The sequence below is a fragment of the Diplotaxodon limnothrissa genome, linkage group LG14, assembly GCF_057381915.1.
Source record: "Diplotaxodon limnothrissa isolate DT_005_m linkage group LG14, D_limnothrissa_male_GT1.1, whole genome shotgun sequence".
Lineage (NCBI taxonomy): Eukaryota > Metazoa > Chordata > Actinopteri > Cichliformes > Cichlidae > Diplotaxodon > Diplotaxodon limnothrissa.
In genome coordinates this window covers 4,587,705-4,611,260 of record NC_140609.1, presented here as the reverse complement: position 1 = coordinate 4,611,260, position 23,556 = coordinate 4,587,705, and the positions used below count along the sequence as shown (strand labels likewise).

Below are 23,556 nucleotides of genomic sequence, written 5' to 3'. Positions count from 1 at the left end.
GGTTTTGCCCGCGCCGCCGTTGCCGTGTGCACGGTCGGCCCCCTGAACTTTTCGTGGGCTCTTGTTGAGCTCTGGTTTCCTTTTGTTTTTGATGTGCTTTTCTGCGTTTTTGGACTCTGGTTCTTCTTGTTTTTTGTTTGGTCTCTGTCCCTCCGTCCTGGGGCCCGTTCTTCGTACGTCGCTTACTACATCCAAGATCAAATGACACATCCAAGACCAAATCATCGCGCTAACCGTGAGCTCGCTAATCCGGTTCTCCGAACACACCTGCTGTTGACGATTAGTACAGCTGGATGAAGTAATGTGAGATCACTGGGTGTCGTAAAAGGGGCTACGCATCGATAGTAGAAACATTGATCGGCAACCCTCTGATTGGTCGGCGAAAATGTCGAAGGAGAGCGCTCGGTATTTTTCGGCAGCAGAGCAAGAACTCTTGAGTGAGGGATTTCAGGAGTTTCAGAGTTTAATTAAAACGCAAGGGAACACTGCAAAGGCTGCAAAAGCAAGGAGAGAGGGCTGGCAGAAAGTTGCTGACAAATTAAACTCGTAAGTAATTTAATAATAACAATAATAATGGAGTGGATTTATATAGCGCTTTTCAAGGCACCCAAAGCGCTTTACAATGCCACTATTCAGTCACTCTCACATTCACACACTGGTGGAGGCAGCTACGGTTGTAGCCACAGCTGCCCTGGGGCAGACTGACAGAAGCCAGGCTGCCATATCGCGCCATCGGCCCCTCTGGCCAACACCAGTAGGCGGTAGGGTAGATTTATTATATTACACTATATTAACCAATATTATATTACATTATATTATATTATGTTATATTATATCCCCTTACACATTAGAGCCACAACAGGACCCACTAGAACATGGGAACAAGTAAAAGTGAAATATAAGAATATTCTACAGAATGGTAATATTTATCACTTATATTGCTTTTCGTCTCTTGGAAAGAGACCCTGTAATACTCTGTTTGTTTGTTTATAACAGCAACCAAGAAAAGGGCAGAGCAAAAAAAGACAGGTGGTGGTCCTGCACCCCCTCGTCAACAAGTTGGTTAAGTGAATAATACCCTCACGGGAATATCGATATCTCTCTATGAGCACACTGTCGCGCTGAGCTAAAGGATCCTGTCTGTCCCGCAATATACGCTGAATTCTGAGGACTCTCCTTATCAATCTTGCACCTTCCGCAATGGGTGGCTCGCGTATACGGACAGGACATGGCTGCGACAGGCTTCCCAAATCCACCTTCGCTTTTATAGCCGTGGTCTCCCATCTTGATTACACGAAGTAATTTACAATTACTACTCTGAAATATGAATTACATCTGAAATAATCACATACATGTAATAGAATGTTAATAGTACATTTCCCTTTTTTAGGAAATGACCTGTATGTATCTGTGTGACATCAATAAATGGATCAGGTGCTGCATTATCTTCAGTTATATTGATGTTATTTATTTATGGTGAAACAGGTGTGGAATATCGCTGTTGCTTTCGTATAAATGAAGCGGACATACCTGCGTGGCCGCGATCTAATCCTGTTTACATAAAGTAAACCTGCTCCCGAGCAGGTTTACGCTTATGGCTCTGTTGCTATGGCAGCAAGTCCCGGATGAGCTTCGGGGAACCGAACGATCCAAGATCACGCGAAATCGTCAACAATCTAATCCAGCTAACCTACTTAGCGAGATACGAAGAACGGGCCCCTGGGCCCCCTCCGCCCACCCTGGCCTGGTGCTTTGTGCTTTTTCGTTTGGGGCTGTCGGGAGCCAGCCCTTGGAGGGGGGGTTCTGTCACGGTTCTGGGTCCGTTGGACCCAGTATTTTGAGTTTATTATGTTTTGGTTTATTTTTGCATTATGGATTGTTTTCTGATGTTCTGGTGCTTTGTTTATTATTATCATTATAGATCTGTTTCTGTTATTCTTGGTGAGGGATCAGTTCTTAGGTTTTGGGTTCTCATGTGTGTTGCAGTTTCTGTTCAGTGTCTAGTCTGTCTCTCAGTGTCATGTCTGCATCTGGTTTAGTACTTCTTGTTTCCTGTCTTATTGTGAAAGTCTTTGTCTTATGTTGGTGTGTGCAGCTTAGCTCCCCCGTCTCTTTAGCCCTGATCTCCCCCAGCTGTGTCTCCCTTCTGTTGCCCATTCCCTCATTACTACCCTGTGTATTTAAGCCCTGTGTTTTCCCATGCTCGGTGTCACGTCGTATCATCAGATTATGCCTCTGTGTTTCTGTTCTCCATAGTCCATGTTCACTTCATGTTTTGCTTTCGTACCAGCAATAAAGCTGAGGTCTTTGAGTTTCAAGTTAGTGTCTGAGTCCTGCGTTTGGATCCTCCTCTCCGCCTGCCCGCACACAGAGCCCTGACACCTGTGGTGGTAAAGAAAGCATCATTGCACAAAAGTGTGTGCTAGTCCAAATCATTTTTCCCACAGTGATAATACAGAGCCATTATTTTCTTTCCATATTAAGTTAAAGCTTTGGAGATGGCCTGCCATTAAACTTTAAGTTGCTGCAGGAGTTACAGTGTAGTGAAATTATTTTTTATTGAAAATTTGTCTGTCTGCTGTCTGTATGAATGTGTGTGTTGTAGAGTCTTGTTTGAGGTCTGATAGTCTACAGTTAGCCGGATGTCAATGCTGAGGGAAACGGATACGATTCATCATATTTAAATACCGCCAGGAAGAGAGGGGCGGGGTGGTGGGGGACTCTGGCAGGATAAGCAAATAAGCAGCTTGCAAAAAACCTTTAAATACCGCCTATTATAGGAAAAACGAAACCTAAAGGTGGGCTAACTCGCGAAATTCAGAGCACTCTACAGCTCAACAATCTTCCGTCTTTCCGTTCAGGGATATGGCTTTTTATCAGCAGTCACCTTTTTACAACCCGGTAAGAGAATAAAATATGTTCATCTTAAGACTTTTCGCTCTTTCACGGACGGCAAGAATACTCCTCTCTCACGGCTGCTCCGTTAGTCCGTTACGCAAGGCCCGGTGAACGCAGCGAACACAAACAGGCAGTGCGAGTTTTAGACCTCGCTGGTCGGCTTGGTTATACGCATGAGAGTAAAACGTTTTGGGTTTTTTGCGCATCATAAAAGTTTTGTTTTGTAAAACTTTCCGATCTTTCCAAAATGTTCACTTTTTTTTTTTTTTTTTAATTTTTTCTTTTTCTTTTATTAGTAATATAAACATACAAACAAAATGCACCATATATTACAGATTCAGAGAATAAACATTTCTTACATATTAGCAACTTTCATATATAGTGAAAATAAAATATAAAGATGGGGTCACATAAATTAACAGATTATTAACTCACTAAATCAAAATCTTCTACAAAGGAAACAAAAAAAGCAGCCTTTTTCTTTTTAACTAAAGTCAAAGATTTAACCCCAAAATGTTCACTTGCGAGCAGCGTGAATGAGGAAGTGTACACTGCTGCTTCCTGAATCTAAACACTGAAGTGAACTTTGGCCTCGAGGTTTTCAGGGAAGAAAAGACACATGCAGATGCTTGAGTCCGTGAGGCGTCTCGAGTTTTGGCTCCAGTGCAGCGGTTAGGTGGGAAACAGATGCGCAGAATATGAACAAAAAGAAAGTTCGAAAACAACCCGAACAACTTGCGTTATTCCGATACGGATATAGCGTGTAAAATATCGAGCCAGAACAGAATTCATATTTGGACATGTTTAGTGGCCCAGAAGTAAATACATTTGCTTAAACATCTGCGACGCACAAACAAACCAAGTGCAATAAACAGTGCGGTTAAGACTAACTGCAGGCTTTAAAACTGGTGTCACACAACTTAAACTAAAGATAGTGTGTAAAAGTCTATCAATAATAGAAGATCAATAATTAAAGTCACAGCTATTCTCTGATGTTCTTGTGTAAAATGGTATTCATTATTTCTATATTCCACTTCCTATAAGATCAGATTATAATAGTGAAGCTGCAATTCATGCATGACAGTTTAGCAGGAAGTGGTTTACAGCAGCAACATCCTTTTGCATTTTTGAGGCCTTTCCCCCTTCTTTGGTTCTAAGTACATCATGAGTAGCAGGACTTTTATTGGGACCAGATATATAATAATAACACTAATAATAATAATTATGCTGCTGATAACATGTATTATTGTTGTCCTTTGTATATCTATGTAAAGGTGTCGTTGGGGTGAAAATCTTTTTTCCAGGGAGAGACGATAAAACACTTTCTTTTCTAGACTCTACATTTTTTAAATGTATTATTTATTTATTTTAATGTGAGTGCCAACTGCTGGCTGCTGTGGAGGTCCTGGAGGTCCTTACACTGGGACCAGGCTGCATTTTTAGGTTAAAGTCTGCCATGTTTAGGTTGAGGAGGCTTCCTGTTGGCGCGCGTGTGTGTGACTGAAGTTTGTAATAAGGAATAACTGAGTGCTCAAATAGAGTGTTATTGCTTTTCCCCACCCCAATGAGTTTAGCCTAATTCATGTTTTTCAATCACTTCCTCCTGTGTGTGTATGCTGATATGTATATATATTTATAAAGCCTATAGTCCGACCATTTAGCAACTTGTTGTTGGTATTATGTTTTCACCATTTACAAGTTACTTAGTCATATATCCCGTTCCATTGGTTTGGAGTTCTGGGGGCATCAGTCAATGCAGAGTATATTGGAACCCGCAATCTCAGCTCTTCTGATGGTACACTGAAGTCTAGCGCCAGTCGAGAAACAGCCATCGCCCAGTTGGAATTTGTGAAATAAATATATCTGCACCATAAAAAAACCTTAGAATGAAGCAAATAATTTGTGTTCTTCTTTGTATGATATCAACAACTGTGCAACTTTGTGTACCAAAATATTCTCAAAACTGAACAAATTAAAGTTCACAAATATGTGTTTTTCCAACTTAGATGTGAGTTTTCATGTCAATTTTGCCAGCCTTTTCTTCTTCTATTAAACTGCTGCCAACATAAAAACAGACATTCATGAAGGAAGAGACACACATATTAAAAAGTTAAGAAAGTGATACAAAGAGCACCTTCAGGAAACAAAGTAGCTACAAAATATGTAGATATATATCCATTAGAAAGAAAAGAAAGAATGATCAGTAACAAAATGACACTGTTTCTTTGGTTTATGTGGCATTCTAACTTCATGTATTTAATTTTTGTAGCATATTAGATTTTGCAGTCAAAATATAAAGCCAGTAATTAGATGTTTATCCATGTTCTTTCTAGATAATCCCATTCACTGGGTCAATCCAAGGTGGTCTGCAGGAGGGGAAGTCTATCACTGTCAGTGGACGTGTCGTACCTGGGGCTGACAGGTCTGTCTGCTTGTTCCTTTATTTATCAGCAGAAGTGTTTTATTTGTTAACCCATAATTTTCTTCAAAGCTTTCGTCAACAACTATTTTTTTTTTTGCACAAAACAAGACGAAACTAAATAAAAACGAATGCAGGGGGACATTAACACTTTCATCTATAAATAAAAATGAGATGAAAATGTTCTGGACTGACAAGATCCAATCAGAAGTAATTAAGTCACCAAAACCACGTGAGAGTGTTCAGTCCACTCAATGGGCAGATGTGTCTGGGGCAGGAGCAACAAAAGTAAATACAGTAAGAAGTTACTGTGTGAGAAAAGATATGTTTGTTTCATTGAAAGTTGATAGCCCATACAGACCGCTGCACATCTGTGTTAAGGGACAGCCACTTAAGAGGTCACTATTAATCATGTGTCTCATCACATGAGCCAAGGTGTTTTTTTTGTTTTTTTTAAAAAAAGGCATGGATCTGATATGCAGGGTCCAGAACCCCAAAACAGGAAGTCTGGGTCGGCTCTCTGTTTAAAAAAAAAAAAAAAAAGACTCTTCTAATGTCTGAATTTTGTGTGGGTGAACATGACCCAGCTTCGACCTTGGCAGACCGTGGCAGGCTCAGCTGCAGGGGAGGGGTGGTGCAGTGAGCTCAAGGGGCAGTGCAGGGAGGTTGGCAAACAGGTGCACAGAATCAACTAATGAGGTTTCTCCCTGATATATAGCGAAGTGTGAGTCAACAGAAGGGGGACTAGCTGGAAAGCTGGTGGAGTGGGTGCCAAATAAATGTTACATATGTGCTGTTGCACTAAATGCTCCTCAAACGTAAACAACATACCAGTGTGTCAGGTCAAACTTTACACACACCTTGACCTTGTGTGGGACTGCAGGAATGTGGAAGATAAAAACATGTGTCACCAACCTATCATTATACATGATTCTGAATAAGAGAAAGTGTTGTTATCCCCCTGCGGTTAGCCTGACCACTGTGCTGTTGTCCACAGACCTCACAATGCAGGGGCTTGGGTGACCCCCCGTTGAAAGGCCAGTCAACATCTGACAAGGCACAGGAGAAAGTGCTGTGCTCACATGAAAATAAAATTAGGTTCTTTAGCATTACCTTAACCTGCCATGTTTGGATGAACAGAAAAGCAGAAAAGGTTTACTAGGTCATATTAATGTATTATGTTTTTTTTCCTGCATCTTAAGATCTTTCTCTCCAGTAAAATAAAAAGTACAGACTGTTCATTTCTTTGTAACTTACAAAGAAATGAATGTCTGTAGATCATTGCCCCACTGTAAGGAATATTTTTGTTAATTTTTAGTTCTTTACTCAGCACAGTCATTTAAAAACTCCAAAAACTTAAAAATTACAACTTATACTCATTAGTTGTCTGTGAATATAATCACATGATACACCCATATATTCCTTCTTATTCACTTTCTTACTCACAGGTTCCATGTGAATCTACAGTGTGGTTCCATGGCTGGTGCGAACATTGCTATCCACATTAACCCACGCTATGAAAGTCAGCATTATGTGGTGACCAACACTTTCCAGAATGGGAGCTGGGGCACTGAAGAGAGGAAGTACAATTCCCCATTTCCTGCTGGGTCCTCTTTCACTCTTGTCATTGCTGTCACCCGGGACTTCTACCAGGTCAGCTCCTAAACATTTTAATATGATCTACTCAGTTGACATTTCATTTTACTGTATTTGTGTGTTTATTTAAGTGTAGAGCAGATCATTCATATCATAAAAATCTATTTATTGTATTGAAAGTTTTATTTAAAAAACTAGAATTTCTTAAAATACTCTTCTTTGTGATTCTTTCTCTAAAATCTATTGTTGTGCAAAAATAGTTTTTACTGTTTGGACAATAAGACACAAATTTAATTCCATATGTACTATTACCAGCTCAGCATCAATGGCTGCTACTTTATGGAGTACAGACATCGCCTGCCATTTCACCAGGTTGACACCATCTCAGTGGGTGGAAAAGTGGAAATTTCTTCCATTGCTTTTCAGAACCCTGTGGTGAGGAAGTTTACACAATTTATTGGCTGTTTATTTGAAATGCATAAGTAATATAGCAGCATAGTTGGTTGTGTATTTGTGCTCATGTTTGAATAATCTTAAACCTGATAAATAATCAAGAATATGATAGAACAGTGATAACAAAGTGGTTTCTTTTTGTATTTTATTTCCTGCACAGTCAGCTTTTCCTGCTCAGCCTGCGTTTGCTCCACAATTAGGCTTTCAACCCCAGCCCGGATTCCCAGCACAGCCCGGATTCCCAGCACAGCCTGGATTTCCTCCTGTAACACCAGTGAGTATCGTGGTCAGGTTCTAGTTTGTAACAGCAGTATTTTACTTACATAGTGTACATTAGAGGTGGGGGTGCTGCTTGTTGACTTTAGCTAAGGATATAGTTGAGCAGTGTTGGGCGGTGTAAGTAATACTTTTTAATCCCACTGACATGGCTTCTGTAGAGAAAGCAGTTTGGGGACAAGGAGGGGGACTAACCCATCACTGGGGGAGAGGTTACTGAGGTAGTCAAACAACTAATTCTACTTTGATGGCCTCAGAATCTCATCTCTGCTTTTTGCAGATGATATGGTTCTGTTGGCTTCAAAGGTGGTGCCCTCCAGGTCGCACTGGAATGGTTCTCAGCAGAATGTGAAGCAGCAGAAGTTAGAATTAGCATCTCCAAATCTGAGGCCATGGAAAAGGGTGGAACACTCACTCAGAGCCAGGGACAAGTTTCTGCCCCAATTGGAGGAGTTTAAGCATATTAGCGTCTTACTTACGAGTGAGGGAAGAGAGGAGCAAAAGACTGACATACAGATTGGGGTGGTGTCTGCAGTGATGTGTTGTGGAAGTTTTCCATTTAAATAAAGCCTGCAGACGAGCGGTGAGCGGTAGCTAACGTTCTTTAATCCAAACACACAAAGAACAGAAAACCAAGCTTGTGGAGAGCCTACATGACCGCGGGACAGACGGTCAGCAGAGTCTCCCTGAGCCCAGCATGGCTCTCAGTTAAATACCTTCTTCAGGAACAAAAGGCAGGTTCACACTCCCTTGCTACCTCCCAGAGTCCTTGAAAAGACAAAAGACTCTTCCTGTGCTCTGCTTCCCCCAACTTCCTTACTACACCCCCACCATTTGTCTTACTGTATGAGTGTCAGACATGTTAAAATTCAGTGGCACCAAGGCATTATACAATAAAATAATGTGATTAATACATAAGTAAAAGAAATTCCTATACAGATGTGAATGCTGTACCAGGCCTTCATGGTGAGGCAAGCACAAATACACTTGTCGAATAACATACCTGCACCTCATCATCATGAGATGGTAAATGGACTGGTTCTTATACAGCGCTTTTCTACTCATCTGAGCACTCAAAGCGCTTTACACAACTTGTGCATTCACCCATTCACATCTTTCGTTAGTGCTTTATAGCTAACATTCACACACATTCATACTCCGATGGAGTATGCAATTTGGGGTTAGTATCTTGCCCAAGGATATTTGGCATGGAGACTAGGGGAAGCCAGGAATCAAACCACCAACCTTCCATTCCAATTAGTAGATGAACTGCTCTACCACCTGAGCTACAGCCATTCAAGAGGGGCTCAGAGTAGAGCTGCAAGTCTTCTACTTCAAAAGGCACCAAATGAGGTGGGCATCTGAATTTGATGCCTCCTGGACAGCTCCTGGGTGAGGTGTCCCACGGAAGGAGGCCTAAGGACTCAGGACATGCTGGAGAGATTATATTGCTCAGCTGGCCTGAGTGTTCCCCCAGATAAGATGGAGGAGGAGGATAGACAGAGGGAGGTCTGGGCCTCTTTGGAAATGGATGTATGGATGCTGTGTGTAATCCATTATTGTAAATTTAAATGTCATTAAGAAATTATCAGACAAAATAATTTTTTCAGTGAATACTGTTAAATGTAATAGAATCAGTGTTGAGGCTGACAGTGGGTGATTTTCCCAACAAGGATAGTAAAATCACCCACTGTCTATAGTAAATGAGAGAAAAAGTCTTAGAAATCAGATAGAAAATCAAGTAAGAACCAGGTGGTGTCTAGATAGCAACAAATAAAACAGGTTTTCGCGTTTTCCAGTTCGGGTGTACAAAGCTAAGAGTTAGGATTTCAAATGAATTAAAAATCTGTATTGTCTATGGTTGGTTAATAAGCTGCAGTGGAAGATTGCTGCTACTCTTCCTCCTCTGCCTTTGCTTCAAATGTGCTGACAATTAGTATGACTCTGTGTTGATTTATTCAATTTAACATATTCAAACTGCTGCAACCTGGTTTCTGAAAGGCAAAATAAATAAATATGTTGATCAATTATTAAATCATTTAATAAAAAATCATTAATTAAATGACAGGGACTTACAAGAGAGAGACCTAATGCTTAATCACCCTGTTTTACTCTTTAGTGTTGCTAAAGATGCTATATTGTTCTTTTTTTTGTGAATTTTCTTTGTAGTAGTATTAAAATGGATGCACGAGACTTTTGTGAAAGGTAACGTTCTGGCTTCTAAAAATGTGCTCATTTATTTGTGGCTAAAACATTGTCCCTAACCCTACCTTTAACCCCAAAGATGTCAATAGTGAACTGATGGATGTTAAGAAGGTAAATCTTACCTACCTGTAGTCAGAGTTGCAGTTTTTCTGTTGAAATAATATATATTTCTTGTGTGCAGGTGGTTCCATACAGGTCTGCCATCAGTGGTGGACTAAGACCTGGCAGGACCATCACCATCCAGGGAACTGTATACCCAAGTGCCACAAGGTCAGACTTCATGATCAGATGTTGCTTTATTTACTTTGAAACTAGCATATATCAATTTAACAGCAAACATCATAACTATGTAGTGAAGTGAAACAATTAAGAATTAAACTATACAGTGAGGGAGATAATTATTTGATCCCTTCCAAAGAAATGAATTATGGTGGCTTCATTTTAATGGAGAAGAGCACAATATCAACAAAAAATATGGGAAAAAAACATATTACATAAATGTTAGAAGTTCATTTGCATGTCATTGAGTAAATCAGTTTTATCCCCAGGCAAGACATGACTTAGTACTTGGTCGAGAAACCCTTGTTGGCAGGCATAGTGGTAAGATATTTCTTATAGTTGGTTACCAGGTTTGCGCACACACAAAGCACAGATTTTGACCCACTCCTATGTACAAAACCTTTCACTATCCTTTAGGTTTTTGGGTGCCACTTGCCTTCATTATTGTGCACAGATTTTATAGGGGTGGCTGTGGCTCAGGTGGTAGAGCAGATCAGCTACTGATTGGAAGGACATTTGGCATACGGACTGGAGGACAGTCTGTATGCCAAATGTCCTTGGGCAAGATACTAACCCCAAATTGCCCTCTGATGTGTCTAAACTCAAGTGCAACTAATAAGCATTCACACACAGATGAGTGTGTGAATGCTTATTAGTTGCACTTGAGTTTAGAGGTGCTTGCTTGAGTGGGTGTGATTGGATGAATGAGACATGTTGTATAGAGCGCTTTGAGTACTCTGGGAGAGTAGAAAAGCGCTATATAAGAATCAGTCCATTTACCATTTTCTATAGGATGGAGGTCTGGTGACTGGCTAGACCACTAACATGACGAAACATCCTTTGTTGCCTTGGTGTATGTTTTGGTCATTGTGTTGGCCATGCCAGAAGACCCATTCACAACCCATTTGGCTGAAGGAAGGAGGTTCTCATTCAAGATCTTGCAGTATGTGGCCTGTCCATTGGCTCGATGCTTGACTGTGGATGCTGTTCTTTGGGTCAGCATTGCTCTTCCTCCAAGCATTGTGGGTCGAGTTGATGCCAGAGAGCTCAAATTTGGTTTCATCTGACCACAGCACTTTCTTCCAAGCCTTCTTTGAATTAATAAAATGTTCACAGGCAAGTTAAAGACGGTCCAATACATATGCCAGGAAGTGGTGCTCCAGCGATGCGCTGGGAAGTTTTCACGACCCTCTGCAACGCCTTCCAGTCCGAGGTAGAGCAGTTCCCGTACCAGACTGTTATACGGTTGGTCAGGATGCTCTCGATGGTGCAGCGATAGAAGTTCACCAGGATGTCTGAGGACAGGTGGTTCTTCCTCAGAGTCCTCAAGAAGAAGAGGCGCTGGTGAGCGTTCTTGACCAGCTTGGAGCAGTTGGTCGTCCAGATGAGATCCTCGGAGATGTGGACTCCCAGGAACTTGAAGCTGCTCACACGCTCCACAGCCGTCCCCTTAATGTGGATGGGTGGATGTGGGTCAGCCTGTAGTCCACGATGAGCTCCTTGGTCTTCTCGGTGTTAAGCAGCAGGTTGTTTCTGTCGCACCACTCAGCCAGACGATCCACCTCCTCCCTGTAGGCGGCCTCATCGTTGTCACTGATGAGGCCAATCACCGTGGTGTCATCTGCAAACTTAATGATGGTGTTGGAACCATCAGCAGGTCTGCAGTCGTGGGTGAAGAGGGAGTAGAGGAAAGGGCTCATCACATAGCCTTGTGGTACACCGGTGTTCATCGTGATTGTAGATGAGCAGCGGTTATCCAGCCGGACATGTTGGGGGCGGTTGGTCAGGAAGTCCAGTAACCATTTGCAGATGAGGGAACTGATACCCAGGTCTGTCAGTTTCCTGATGAGTTGTGAGGGGTGGATTGTATTGAATGCTGAACTGAAGTCTATAAACAGCATTCTGGCGTATGTGTTGTTGTTGTCCAGGTGTGAGAGGACAGTGTGCAGTGCGATGGAGACTGCATCCTCTGCGCTCCTGTTCTGATATAGTAGTAGTGTGTAGTGTGTTACCAAAAGTGTATTTCGTGGCTGCGCTCCCAGCTACCTTCAGATCATTACCAAGGTCCTCTTGTGTAGCAATGGGCTGATCCACCACTCTTCTCAATGAGACAAAATTTTGCATTGATGGTCATTTTATATTTCTTCCATTTTTTAATAAGTGCACCAACAGTTGTCACCTTCTCACCAAGTTTATTCTTCATGGTCTTGTAGACTATTCTAGCCTTGCGCATGTTACAGTTTTGTTCCTGATGTCCTTTGACAGCTCTTTGGTCTTGCCCACAGTAGAAGAGAGGCTGGGATAGAACACATTGATTCTGTGGACAGGTGTATACACATAATGAGTGGACATCAGGAGTATCTGTAATAGACTGATTGTAATCTGTGTGCCACACAGGGACACAGCCAATGTACAGAAGCCAGAATTGTGGTTGTAGGTGATCAAATACACATTGAAATGTTTCATCTAAAACAGTTTGAAATGTAAATTATCTGCCAAAGCTACAGTAACATAACATTGCTCTTGAATTGAATCTTGTTACCAGGAAAAAACAAACTTAAAAAAACATAAGAATTTTTTTTTTGCCAGCCAATTGGTAACCAAACTGTCCTGTCTGTATAATTAGAGACTTAAATTACAAAAGAAATGATTGATTAATTAGTCACTGGTATTGCGTTATTTTGTGTTTCGTCACAGGTTCACTGTGAATCTTAGCCACCAGTCTGGCATCGCTCTGCATTACAACCCACGTTTCAATGAGAATGTTGTGGTGCGAAATACCAAGCAGTGGGATCAGTGGGGCTCCGAGGAGCGTGGTGGTGCCATGCCTTTCCACCGGGGTCAGCCTTTCACGGTACGACTGAACATACACACTGTACAAGTTTCAGTAGAAGTCACATTGCTTTGTGGTACACTGCTTTTCAGTCATGACTTCACATAAAATAAAGGAGAATTATAGGTGATCTGACCTCGGAGTACCATATAACTTATGTTTCTATTGTGTCTCATGTTAAGTGTGCTATCTTTAGCACGTTTCACTGTAAACAAACTGATTTCACTAACAAAATGATCTTTTATTTCTTTTTAGTTGACTATAAGTTGTGAAGCTCACTCCTTCCGAATTGTGGCCAATGGGATGCAGACCCATACTTACAAGTATCGTTTCAACCCCCTGCATGCCGTTACCTCCCTGGAGATTGACGGTGACATCAGCCTGACCTCTGTGATTGTGTAGAGATGCAGGACCCTGTTGCTGTTGGCAGCATTTTGCAGCATTTCCCTAACTATAGCCACAGTAATTAGCCATTAATTGGAAGTTTGTGCTAACTGCTTAGTTTGATTATATAATGTACAAAGTATAATCAACATCTCTGCATTCATTTTATAATCGCCTGATTCTATAATATTGTATGCTCTATATTTCTGAAACATGGTCACTCTTGAAAGAAACAACCATTATTGGTTATCAGGGACGCCTAATTTACACACATACATTCTGTCCAATGAAGGCAAAAAAAGAGTAAACATTTTAAGCAAATGTAACACTGTCTAGTTGGAAGTTGGATTTGTCACCAGTATTGTAAACTTGACCCATGTTCAATCATTTTCTTAGTTGAGTTCAGAAGCTTTTACAGTCATTGGTCTGGTGACACAGAAAGCTAGACAAACACATCCATAGGTAATTTCGAATCACAAATTAACCCACAATGGATGAATAACCGCTGCACCACTAAACTCAGGTGGTGCCTGAGTAGTTGATTTTCTTCCCATACTGTAATTTTTATATTTTATTTCTTATCATTCTGCACTTAGATCATTATTAGCCAATCTCTATAATATTCTTTACTGCATTTCACATGAAAATGTAGGGTGGTCTTTTCTGTCTAAAAGAACTGCTGCTTATGTTAATGTTTATCTCTATGATGTTTGTTGGCAAGCTGCCATTTTTCAATACTGTGCTCGACAGTTTCCCTGAGCCATATCCAACTTATTTCAGTTACTTTTCCAACACTGCAAGGTCTATACTGAGCCTCTGTTAGTTTCTTTATTCCAGCTATAGAGTACATATAAGACCGACATAACCGCAGTAAGCAACAGGTTGGTGGTGTCTTATTATGAAGCTTTGTTGTTGTCATCTTGATATTTTAATGAATAAGGACAAAGAAATCTGTCAACATACCAGGTCATGGTATTTATGCAAGCCACCAGGCTGCTTTTTAAAGCCACTTTGTGGGCTAACCCACTGCTTTGAGGGCTGTCAAAACATTAGATATTGTATTGATCCACATGATGCCACGTCATTAAGACTCTGATGTTGTTGGGAGTGCAGACTTTTGGTGGGAGTTTGAATACAGCCTGATAATGTGAGTTTCCACCGACAGTTATTAGATCGCTTTTACTTATATTTTCAACTTTAATATTTCTTTTATTACAAGCTGATGTGTGATGTAAGTGCTGCATAAAAATAAATAAATGATTGCAATGAGCACAACAGTTTGGGCTTTGGAGTTAATTTATGTAAGAATAAATATAATCTTGTCTCTTTGTCAACAATCTGACTTTACAGGTACTGGAACTGGAACCACATAGTAACCTTCCATCATGGCCACCAGAGAGTGCTATAAGGCTTTAGTAAATTGAAATCAGTGTCATGAGACACTGATACAGAGATATGTCATTATATGGCCTGCAGTTTGAAGATAATGTATATATTCAAGATTCAAGACCATTATTAATCCTATGCAAGCACAACAGAAATTCAGTCATGCCAGCATTACATGGTGCACAACATTAAAACACAAAAATAACAAGTGACACATAGTCACAGATAATCTCAAACTGGTATCCTAAACATAGTGCTGTACTCAGATGATTTAATCTTTGTGACATGATCCATTATCCTGCAGGAAGCAGCCATCAGAAAGAGATCGACATGATCAGCAACAATACACAGGCGGGCTGTGACATTTAAATTATGTTGAGCTGGTGCCCAGAAAATATTCCCACATCATCACACCACAAGCAGCGGCCTGAACAACTGATACAAGGGACAATGGATCCATGCTTTTAATGTTGTTTATTCTGACCCTGCCATCCAGCTGTAGCAGTAGAAATCAAGACTCATCAGACATTGCTGTCAAAGTGTGTGAACTGTTGCCTCAGTTGTCTGTTTTCAACGGACATCTGAAGTATATTTTGTCCAGTTTTGTGGACATATGCAGTCATTTTTAACATCAGCTTTGGATAATTAAGCTCTTGGAACTGCACCAAAAAAAAAAATTCATAATAATAATGATGCAGGCTGTGTTCAATTTTCAGTCATCCAGGTCATTGTAATCTAAGGAGCTTGAATACATTTCACCTCAGACTTCAATATTGAGGCTTTAATGCTCCTCAGTGTACACGGCACAGTCCAGAAGCTGCAAACTAGTAAAAAAGACAGCACAGACCAAGACTATCGTGCTGATTAAGAAAACTATAAAAGAAAATCCTGACAGTAGTGTCCAGATCAATATAGTGTTTCTTTTGATCAGTACAACAGTTTACACCTCGGTAATGTAATTTCAGGGCCATGTTTCTATGACTGATTACAGTAGCATTGCTATCTACTCGTTTTCAAAGTTGAGGAGCTGTGTCTCCAGTTCCAGACTGGCCTACAAATCTATGAATAATCTACATTCATTCAATATACCATTGCCATTAAACCAGGCTGAAAAGTTACTAAATATTTGACACACTAAGCAGGAGAGAAGCAAGGCAAACCCATTTCCAACTTTTTTTTTTAATTTCAGACCAAAACCACTATGATGATTATCAAACAATAAATAATAATAAACAATAAATAGACAGTGGTCCACCCAGATATTCAACACCTCCAGCTTTTAATCTGTTTCACACATGGAATTGTTTTCAGCTCTTAAAATAAGAATTCGAGTTGTCGTTTTTTTAAATTTCTTTCATTCATTTTGAGCCCAACTGAATTCACTAAGCTGCAGCTCCAGACCCCAAGCTAACAAAGTGTAATCCCAAAACATTTTGTCACACATCCAAGTGACTTCTTCAGTCTGCCCAACCTTATAAACAGTACATTTGCACAATGCCTGAAACTAGTACCACAGACAAACAATGGGCTGTAAGATCAGTTTCTTGATCATTAAGAAACTGATTGTTTATAAACATCATTATAAATTTTATGTACAAATACATTGATATTTATTGATAAGAACACCTAGCATAAAAAGCTTTTCTCCAAACCTGAGCTTTGAGATGCTTTTTGAAATTCTGAGCTTTCTGATCTCAGCGTTAAGATGCCTGTTCCCTGAGTGCAGCTGCCTCAATAAAGTATTTCTGCGTCTTGACTCCTAATGTTGACCACCTGCCTTTACTATCCTTCACTGTATCTAAGGAAAAAAATAGGACAAACATTTGCCTTCCTTTTATAACTATATTGATACAGAGGTATTTAGAGGTAATCCACTTGAATGAAACATTTCAAGTGGAGAATGAATGAAATCAGTTTTTCAGGTGGCACAAAGTCAGTGTTTTTTTCTTTTAAATTCCATTATATGGAACATGGCGTAATTTGGATTAATAGTAATACTGTGTTTTTTGCATATTATTGCTGTACATGCTTTATATATTTTAAGGGACGCTGATCTACAGTGTTACATTATAATTTATAAGGATATTATGTGTTTGTATCATCTCTACCCTGTTCCTTCCTGTTTGTTTCTAGAGGTTGTGGGCAGATTGGGAATTTTACACATATTCCATTGAATTGTCTTCAGTTAATTTATTTCTGGAGATATGTTGAAAAAGAGATTAAACAAATGTTGGGAATTGATACTATGTTAAATGTGTTACTGGATGTATGTAGCATACACCCGGGTAATATAACCAATGAGAAATTGATATATGTATTAAGAATGATTGCACCTCTGTTTTACCCCTTTGATTTGTTTTCTGAGTTGAAGCACTTATGGTATGGCATGATTTTCTCACTCAAAGGAATATTTAATATACTACTACTCTACTTCATTTTATTAGAAACATACAATTTATCACAGTTTGTTAATTTACAGCACTGCTTCACTTGCTTCAAGTAAGCTTGAAGGAAAATGAAGTGGTGCTGTAAGGAAGAGGACTCCCTTACTAGGATTGTTTATATTATAAGGTGTATAGCACCATTGCACTTTATTAAAAGCACCTTATCTAGCACTTTATTCAGCATTGCACCTTGACTATAGATATGCACATGAAGAACATTTGCACAGATGTTTAATTATTTATTGAATATTTATTGTGTATTTTAAAATCAGTAAGTAGCCTTTTGGTTCCAGGTCCTACACAGCTGCTCCTCATTAAGAAATGTGGTGGTTGTCTGTGAAAAGGAAAGGTTGTTACTGAGAGCAAATAAGGTTAACCACTGAAGAGAGCTGTGGCAAATGTGTCTGGAAAACATAGAAATAAAGGTGGTGCAAAGACTATGTGATGTGATTACCACCTTTCTTTCTTGTGTCCTCTCCAGGCTGTTTGGGCAAACGCTTCCCCAGGGATCCAGACACCAGTTAAAGGTTCCGGGAGAGGCCGTGGGTTAAGGGAGTGTGGGGAATCTTTGTGCTTTGAGTTTTTGGTGTTTTTTTGTTGTTTTTTGTTTTTTGTGTCCCGTTTGGATCTTTACCATCAGAATTGTTGTCTTAAGGCCAAGAAAGAAGCCAAGCGGATTTATTTTACCAAGTGGATCATCATGGTCTTGCCATATTGGTCCATTTGATTGACCTTTATTATAATTATGAATTTATTTTATTTTCAGTTGCTACAAACGGGACAGACATGACTGGGGGATAGGACAGGGAGAAAGAATGAAAGAAAGAGAGGGAGAGAAAGAAAACCAAAGGGGAGAAGAGACGGTGAGAAGGGGGGGAAGAAAGAAAAATCAAAACAAAAAAGAAACACCTGGGTCACCTGTATGGAGAAAAAAAACAGAGGAGAAAGCAAACAACAAAGAGCAACATAATAAAAAAACAGCACCATCACAATAAACTAGCTAGCAGTAGATAACAGTAGATACTAAATAATAAACAATATTGTGCAGCACGCAAGATAGACAGCGCACAATGTGCTTTGAGGCAGCAGCCAAGAAAGCTGTAGTCCGCGTCTGTGAATACCCGTGTGTACACCTGTGTGCATACCTGTGTGGATCAGCGTGCTTGTATTCCAAAGGTTTCTCCATGTAACGATCTGCTAGGGAGTGTGGGGAGCCATAGCCCCGTCCTCCAGGGCATGAAGCAGGTATGGAGGAGATCAAAACTCCAGACATCCAGAGGCCCCCAGAACACAAGAGACCAAGGAAGACCAACAGAGGGGCAGCCGCGCCACTGTCCCAGTAAGAGCTGAGGAGAGTCCCAGATGAGGGCTCACTCAGCAGCAGAAGCCAGGGGGAGTTGCAGTGACACGCCCGTGAGCTCCGCCAGCAGCCAGCTGTGCCTGAGTGACCGAGCCCCAGGCCGAGAGGCCACTTCGGAGGCACCCCACCTCCGAAGTGGCCCGAGCGAGCCCCAGGCTCCAGGCCCCGATAAGTGGCCGCCAAGGAGTGAGCCGGTGTGTACCCGGACGCCCATCCCCAGACACAAAGAACCACCAACGCACTGACACCTGAGGGAGTCCGCCACTGGCAGGGGAAGTGGTGGTGGGTGGAGATAGGCCTCCAAACCTTGGAGGGCCTGAGATGTCTCCAGAGAGGTGGCGTCTGATACCCAACCTGACATATAGACACAGACATACAGGCACACACATATACAAACATCCATTCCCACCCTCATGCTCTCATATGCACTTACTCCACACTCAACCAACGTGGAGACAGACATAAAGAGACGCTGTACATACGATCACACTCCCCAAGCGTACTCTACGAACCGGGTCTAGGTACCCTTGCCCCTGGAGGGGGGAACTGCACCCAGACCCAGGTGGTGTTACCTTTTTCCCTGCGGTGGGGGGAGGCAGACCGCCCCGACTCCGCAGCAGCAGGGAGGCCCCACACTCCAGACCGCAGTCGGAGGGCCAACTCCTCCTCCTAGCCCCCCCGCTCCAGCAGGCCGCAGAGAACGGGGGTGAGAGAAGACTCCAAACCTCCCTCCACCCGCTCATTGTAGTGTTGATGCATGTGTGTTCTAAGGTGCATTTAAAACCCAGGACGGCATGGAGCTACCTGCCAGAGAGCAGCAGGTAAGCGCATAGTCCCTCCTGCTGGCCCTCAATGTCTACGTGTATTTAACCTTGAGAGGTGGGCAACTACGCCAGGGGTGGGGTGTACACCCTGATGGTACTTTGGACTCCGTGTATCGTGCCCACCCCCAAGATCCTATATGTATGTAGAATGAGAGTGTGAGTAATGTGAATGTCTAAGTTGTGGGATAAAATTGAGGCAGAGGCAGCCAGAAGGGGACGGGGGGGGGGGGGGGGGGGTAGCCTCCTCTGCACCCTGGTGACATACCCCTACTCCAAGGCCCTGCATGTGTGGGTGGTTGTGGTGGAGCGGGAAGAGGGAGGCAGCTGGAGATGGGGAGGGAAGGAAGGGAGGGGCAGGTGACCCCTCCCTGGGGCCAGCTCCCCCGCTGACCCCAGTAGGCACTCCCATACTCCGCGACCCGCCAGGGAAAGGGGGCCCAGGCCCATCCAGACCGGGGCCCAGTGCAGCAGCGCCCCCCGGCCCCACAGAGCCCGGGACAGTCCACCCAACCCCACCACAGAGAAAACTGCACCCACCCCACCATCCACTCATCTTCCAGACTACATAAGACAATAGACGCCCAGGCTGAGATCTTCCTCCACCTCTCCTGTATCTCCCCCTCCTGCAGAGAGTTCCTGAGGAGAGGAAAGCTCCTGCAAGGTGTGACAATCTCCCCCACCAGTTGAAGAGCCCCCCAGGTGGCTCGACGCACCGGCAGCACCCTGCGCCTGGGATGGGCCCCCATGCACCCACCCGCCCACAACCCCGGCAACACACCAAGTTGACTAGTTTTTGGTGTTTTTATAATAATGGTACTGTGTACGGATAAAGTGTGAAATATTTCAAAAATATTAAAATGTTAAAATGTATGTATATATTTATGTAATAAAAATGCTATACTACTTGTGGGGATAGGTTAATTGGATAATCCAAATTGCCACTAGGTGTGAATGTGCGAGTGAATGTGAGTGCGAATGGTTGTCTGTCCCTGTGTGTTGGCCCTGCAACAGACTGGCGACCTGTCCAGGGTGTACCCTGCCTCTCGCCCTATGACAGCTGGGATAGGCTCCAGCGCCCCCCGCGACCCTGAAAAGGATAAGCGGAAGCGAATGGATGGATGGATGAAATGCTATACTATAGAATATGGTGGAAGGTTAGGATTTGAATTCTTTATTCTTTATTGTCCCACAAGGGGAAATTAGTTTAGCAGCAGGATAAAAATAAACAGAACAATAATATAAAATAATAATGACAATTAATAGTGATAGAAAGTCCAAGGACAGTTATTGCCATGTAGGAGACAAGATGGAGTAAGGATAAAAGAAACCTGGAGTGTTTTAGTCTTCGTCGGAAGGCAGCAACTCAAACTCACTGTGAAGTGGATGGTTCAAACAGTTAATAATAGAATGAGCCTTTCTAAGCACATTTTTATTGTAGATGGACAAAAGTCCATCTTGCCAGCGCCCTGAAATTTTGCTAGCAGTTTTTACTATAAGTCCCAACCGATTCTTATTCTTACTGTCAGGTTACCAAACCAGGCAGCGATACAAAAGGACATCACAGATGGTGTATTATTATTATTATTATTATTATTATTATTATTATTATTATTATTATTATTATTTGTGGACTCATGTTCTAGTTTTGGGATTTTCTGGTTCTGGGGTTCTGGGTTGCTGCTCTCTCTGTTGGTCCCTGGTGTTAGTGTTTCCTCTGTCTCGTCAGGTCCAGCTGTGTCTCCCACCTGTGTGTGATTCCCCAGTGTCCCTCTGTGTGTATTTATGTTGTGTGAATTGGTGTGCTCGTTACTGGTCCGTCTGTGTTCGTCTCCTGAAGACTGTTTGTGAACCTCTCTGTGAATCCACTGTGTGCTCTCCCTGCTGTCCTCCCTTAGTGTTCAGGCCGTTCTATAGTTGAGTTTTTCCCAGAGATTAGATTAGATTATCCTTAGCTCTGTTTTTGCCATCCCTACTTTGTGTTCTGTCATTTATAATAAATCTCCCTCGCATCTCAGTAAATGCCTGCATTCGAGTCCTTTATCCCACACACCACAAGACTGCTGCCCCAGCCGTGACAGGTTTAGCCCCTAACAGCAGAAAGTATTTAAGGCTGCCAGTTGTCATTAGACAGAGTGATTGTTGTGCTGTGAGGAAGCTTGTTGTGCGAGTCATTGTCACAGCTGTAGAGCTATATGGGCAAATAAATGCCAGTTGTTTCCACCATCTTGTGTCTTGGTCTTCCTCATTGTAAATCCAGTTGCAAAAAGCCGCTCTGTCACAGGTGTCAATAAACTCAAGCGTCTCGAAGTGCTGGTCCTGTGCAGGAATGGTTCTGTCTGGGGGGGGGGAAATACCAACGGCTGTGAAGCCGAATAGGGTAACCAGGGTACCACCAGCCACCTCAGTTTATACACCATGTAACATTATCAGGCTGTTGTCTCCTCCCAGGCTCATTTTGGAAACTTTCCTATGGGTCGTATTTGAGGGCAGTTGGCATATTCTAGGTAGCTGGAGAAAAGCCAGATAAAATACAGCAATAAACTGGTGTTGAAGGGTCTTTTAGCATGACTGGAATTTTACTTTAACAGGCCAAAAATTGACAGGCATCCTGCTGAATTATATGTTACTCTCACATTTTAGAGACCAACCAGCTTTGTTACCTTTAACCTTCTGTTTAGACACAGAAGAGTTCACAAAAGCCATAAACTGGAATCTTTAACAAGCCCATGTAAATGGGTTATATGCTGAAGACATGTTTTTCTATCACCAAGTCTCTGTTTGTGAAACAGGCTGCAAAAACACTAATGTTAAAAGGTCATTTGAAAGTCCATAAAATCCAGCATTATTGACAACCACTGATAGTCAGCTTTTGTTTTGAAGAACTTTTATTTTGAAAGTTTTCACACTTCTTGTAATGCTGTCAGTCATCAAAACATTCAATGTAGTACTGGTTGTAAGGCTGTGACAGTGATATTAATAAGATTAACAACAGCCGTGCTAAACTGGTTTAAAGCTGTTCCTTTAATGGTCCTGTTAAACAGGACACACTGACCCCCATATACCTCCACAGGATCAGCCATGATGAGTTTAAGACTTTGAAAGAGAAAGGATGATGTGACCATGTGGGTTGGATGGCTTGCTGTGGTGACTAGAAGTACGATAAGGATATGAGATGTTTAAAAAACCCCAAACATCATCAGGGAGGAACACAGAGAAAAAAGAGGGTGTAGGTAATATAGAGATAAGGATTTCACTCTTTACCAAAAGCTTACCAAGAGAAAACTATCTCACACTGAAAAACTTCTTTCACCATGAGGGACAAAAACTTTTCATGTACAAAATGCTAAAGTATCACATTTAAATTGTGTATTATATGGGTGTTGTCACAGTGTTAAGACAGCTTGTGGTTCTGATATTCAGCTGTAATGATATCAATGCTTATGTTTTATACCGATTCTTTAGGCTGTGCTTTTCTGGCATTCATGACAGAACTGTAAATCCTATTACATCTAACACTAGATGAAAGAGGTTTGTTTTGATGTATTTATTATGCATGTAGATGAAAAGGTTTTGTCATAGAGATTGAACGGACTCTGAGAGTTGAATACAGCTCACAAAAGTTTATTTACAAAGACCGGGTGATATATACAATGTGAGGGGCTAAGGCTTCCAGGGATCCACGGGGAGGAAGGAAGGCCACACCAGACTCAAACGCTGCAAACATGTTAGGGTCCTTTTCAGTCACTCCACACCACACAGGTCCAAGGAATCTATGTGCAGGAAACAGACAATTAGTACAACGCTAGGAAATCACATGAAACGCAAGAGCTGGATAAGCCAGTTACACTAACACAGGTTGCACAATGATTCAGTAGCAAGAAGCACCAAGCCACCGCCTTAAGTAGTGGCCCAGAGAGACAGGCTAATGAGCAGCAGGTGAGTCATTGATTGCAGGTGCGTGGGCCCAAGGCAGGAACCCATAACAAATTCCCCCCAGGCGGAAAAGAGGCAGGAAAGAAAGAGCGAGAGAGACAAAACAATAACAAAACATGTGGCTCCTGTGTGAACCAGCCAGGGAGACCCAGGGACCATGACAGGTTTGGGTATTAAACACATTGAAACAATTTTTTTCTGATTATTTTCCAGGTACAAAATTTACAGTGGGTGATGTCAGTACATTATGGATGCAAAATTCCACT

General features: G+C 41.9%; 1 protein-coding gene across 1 annotated transcript; it reads left to right on the top strand.

Annotated features, from left to right (window-relative positions):
- Positions 1-2,766: 2,766 nt before the first annotated feature.
- On the top strand, positions 2,767-14,610 carry LOC146618253 (galectin-9-like). The gene is made up of 8 exons (XM_085371769.1): positions 2,767-2,901; positions 5,232-5,320; positions 6,766-6,970; positions 7,229-7,348; positions 7,527-7,640; positions 10,029-10,117; positions 12,824-12,980; positions 13,215-14,610. The coding sequence occupies exons 1-8, from the start codon at positions 2,866-2,868 to the stop codon at positions 13,359-13,361; spliced, it is 957 nt and encodes a 318-aa protein (XP_085227895.1). The 5' UTR covers positions 2,767-2,865; the 3' UTR covers positions 13,362-14,610.
- Positions 14,611-23,556: the final 8,946 nt, after the last annotated feature.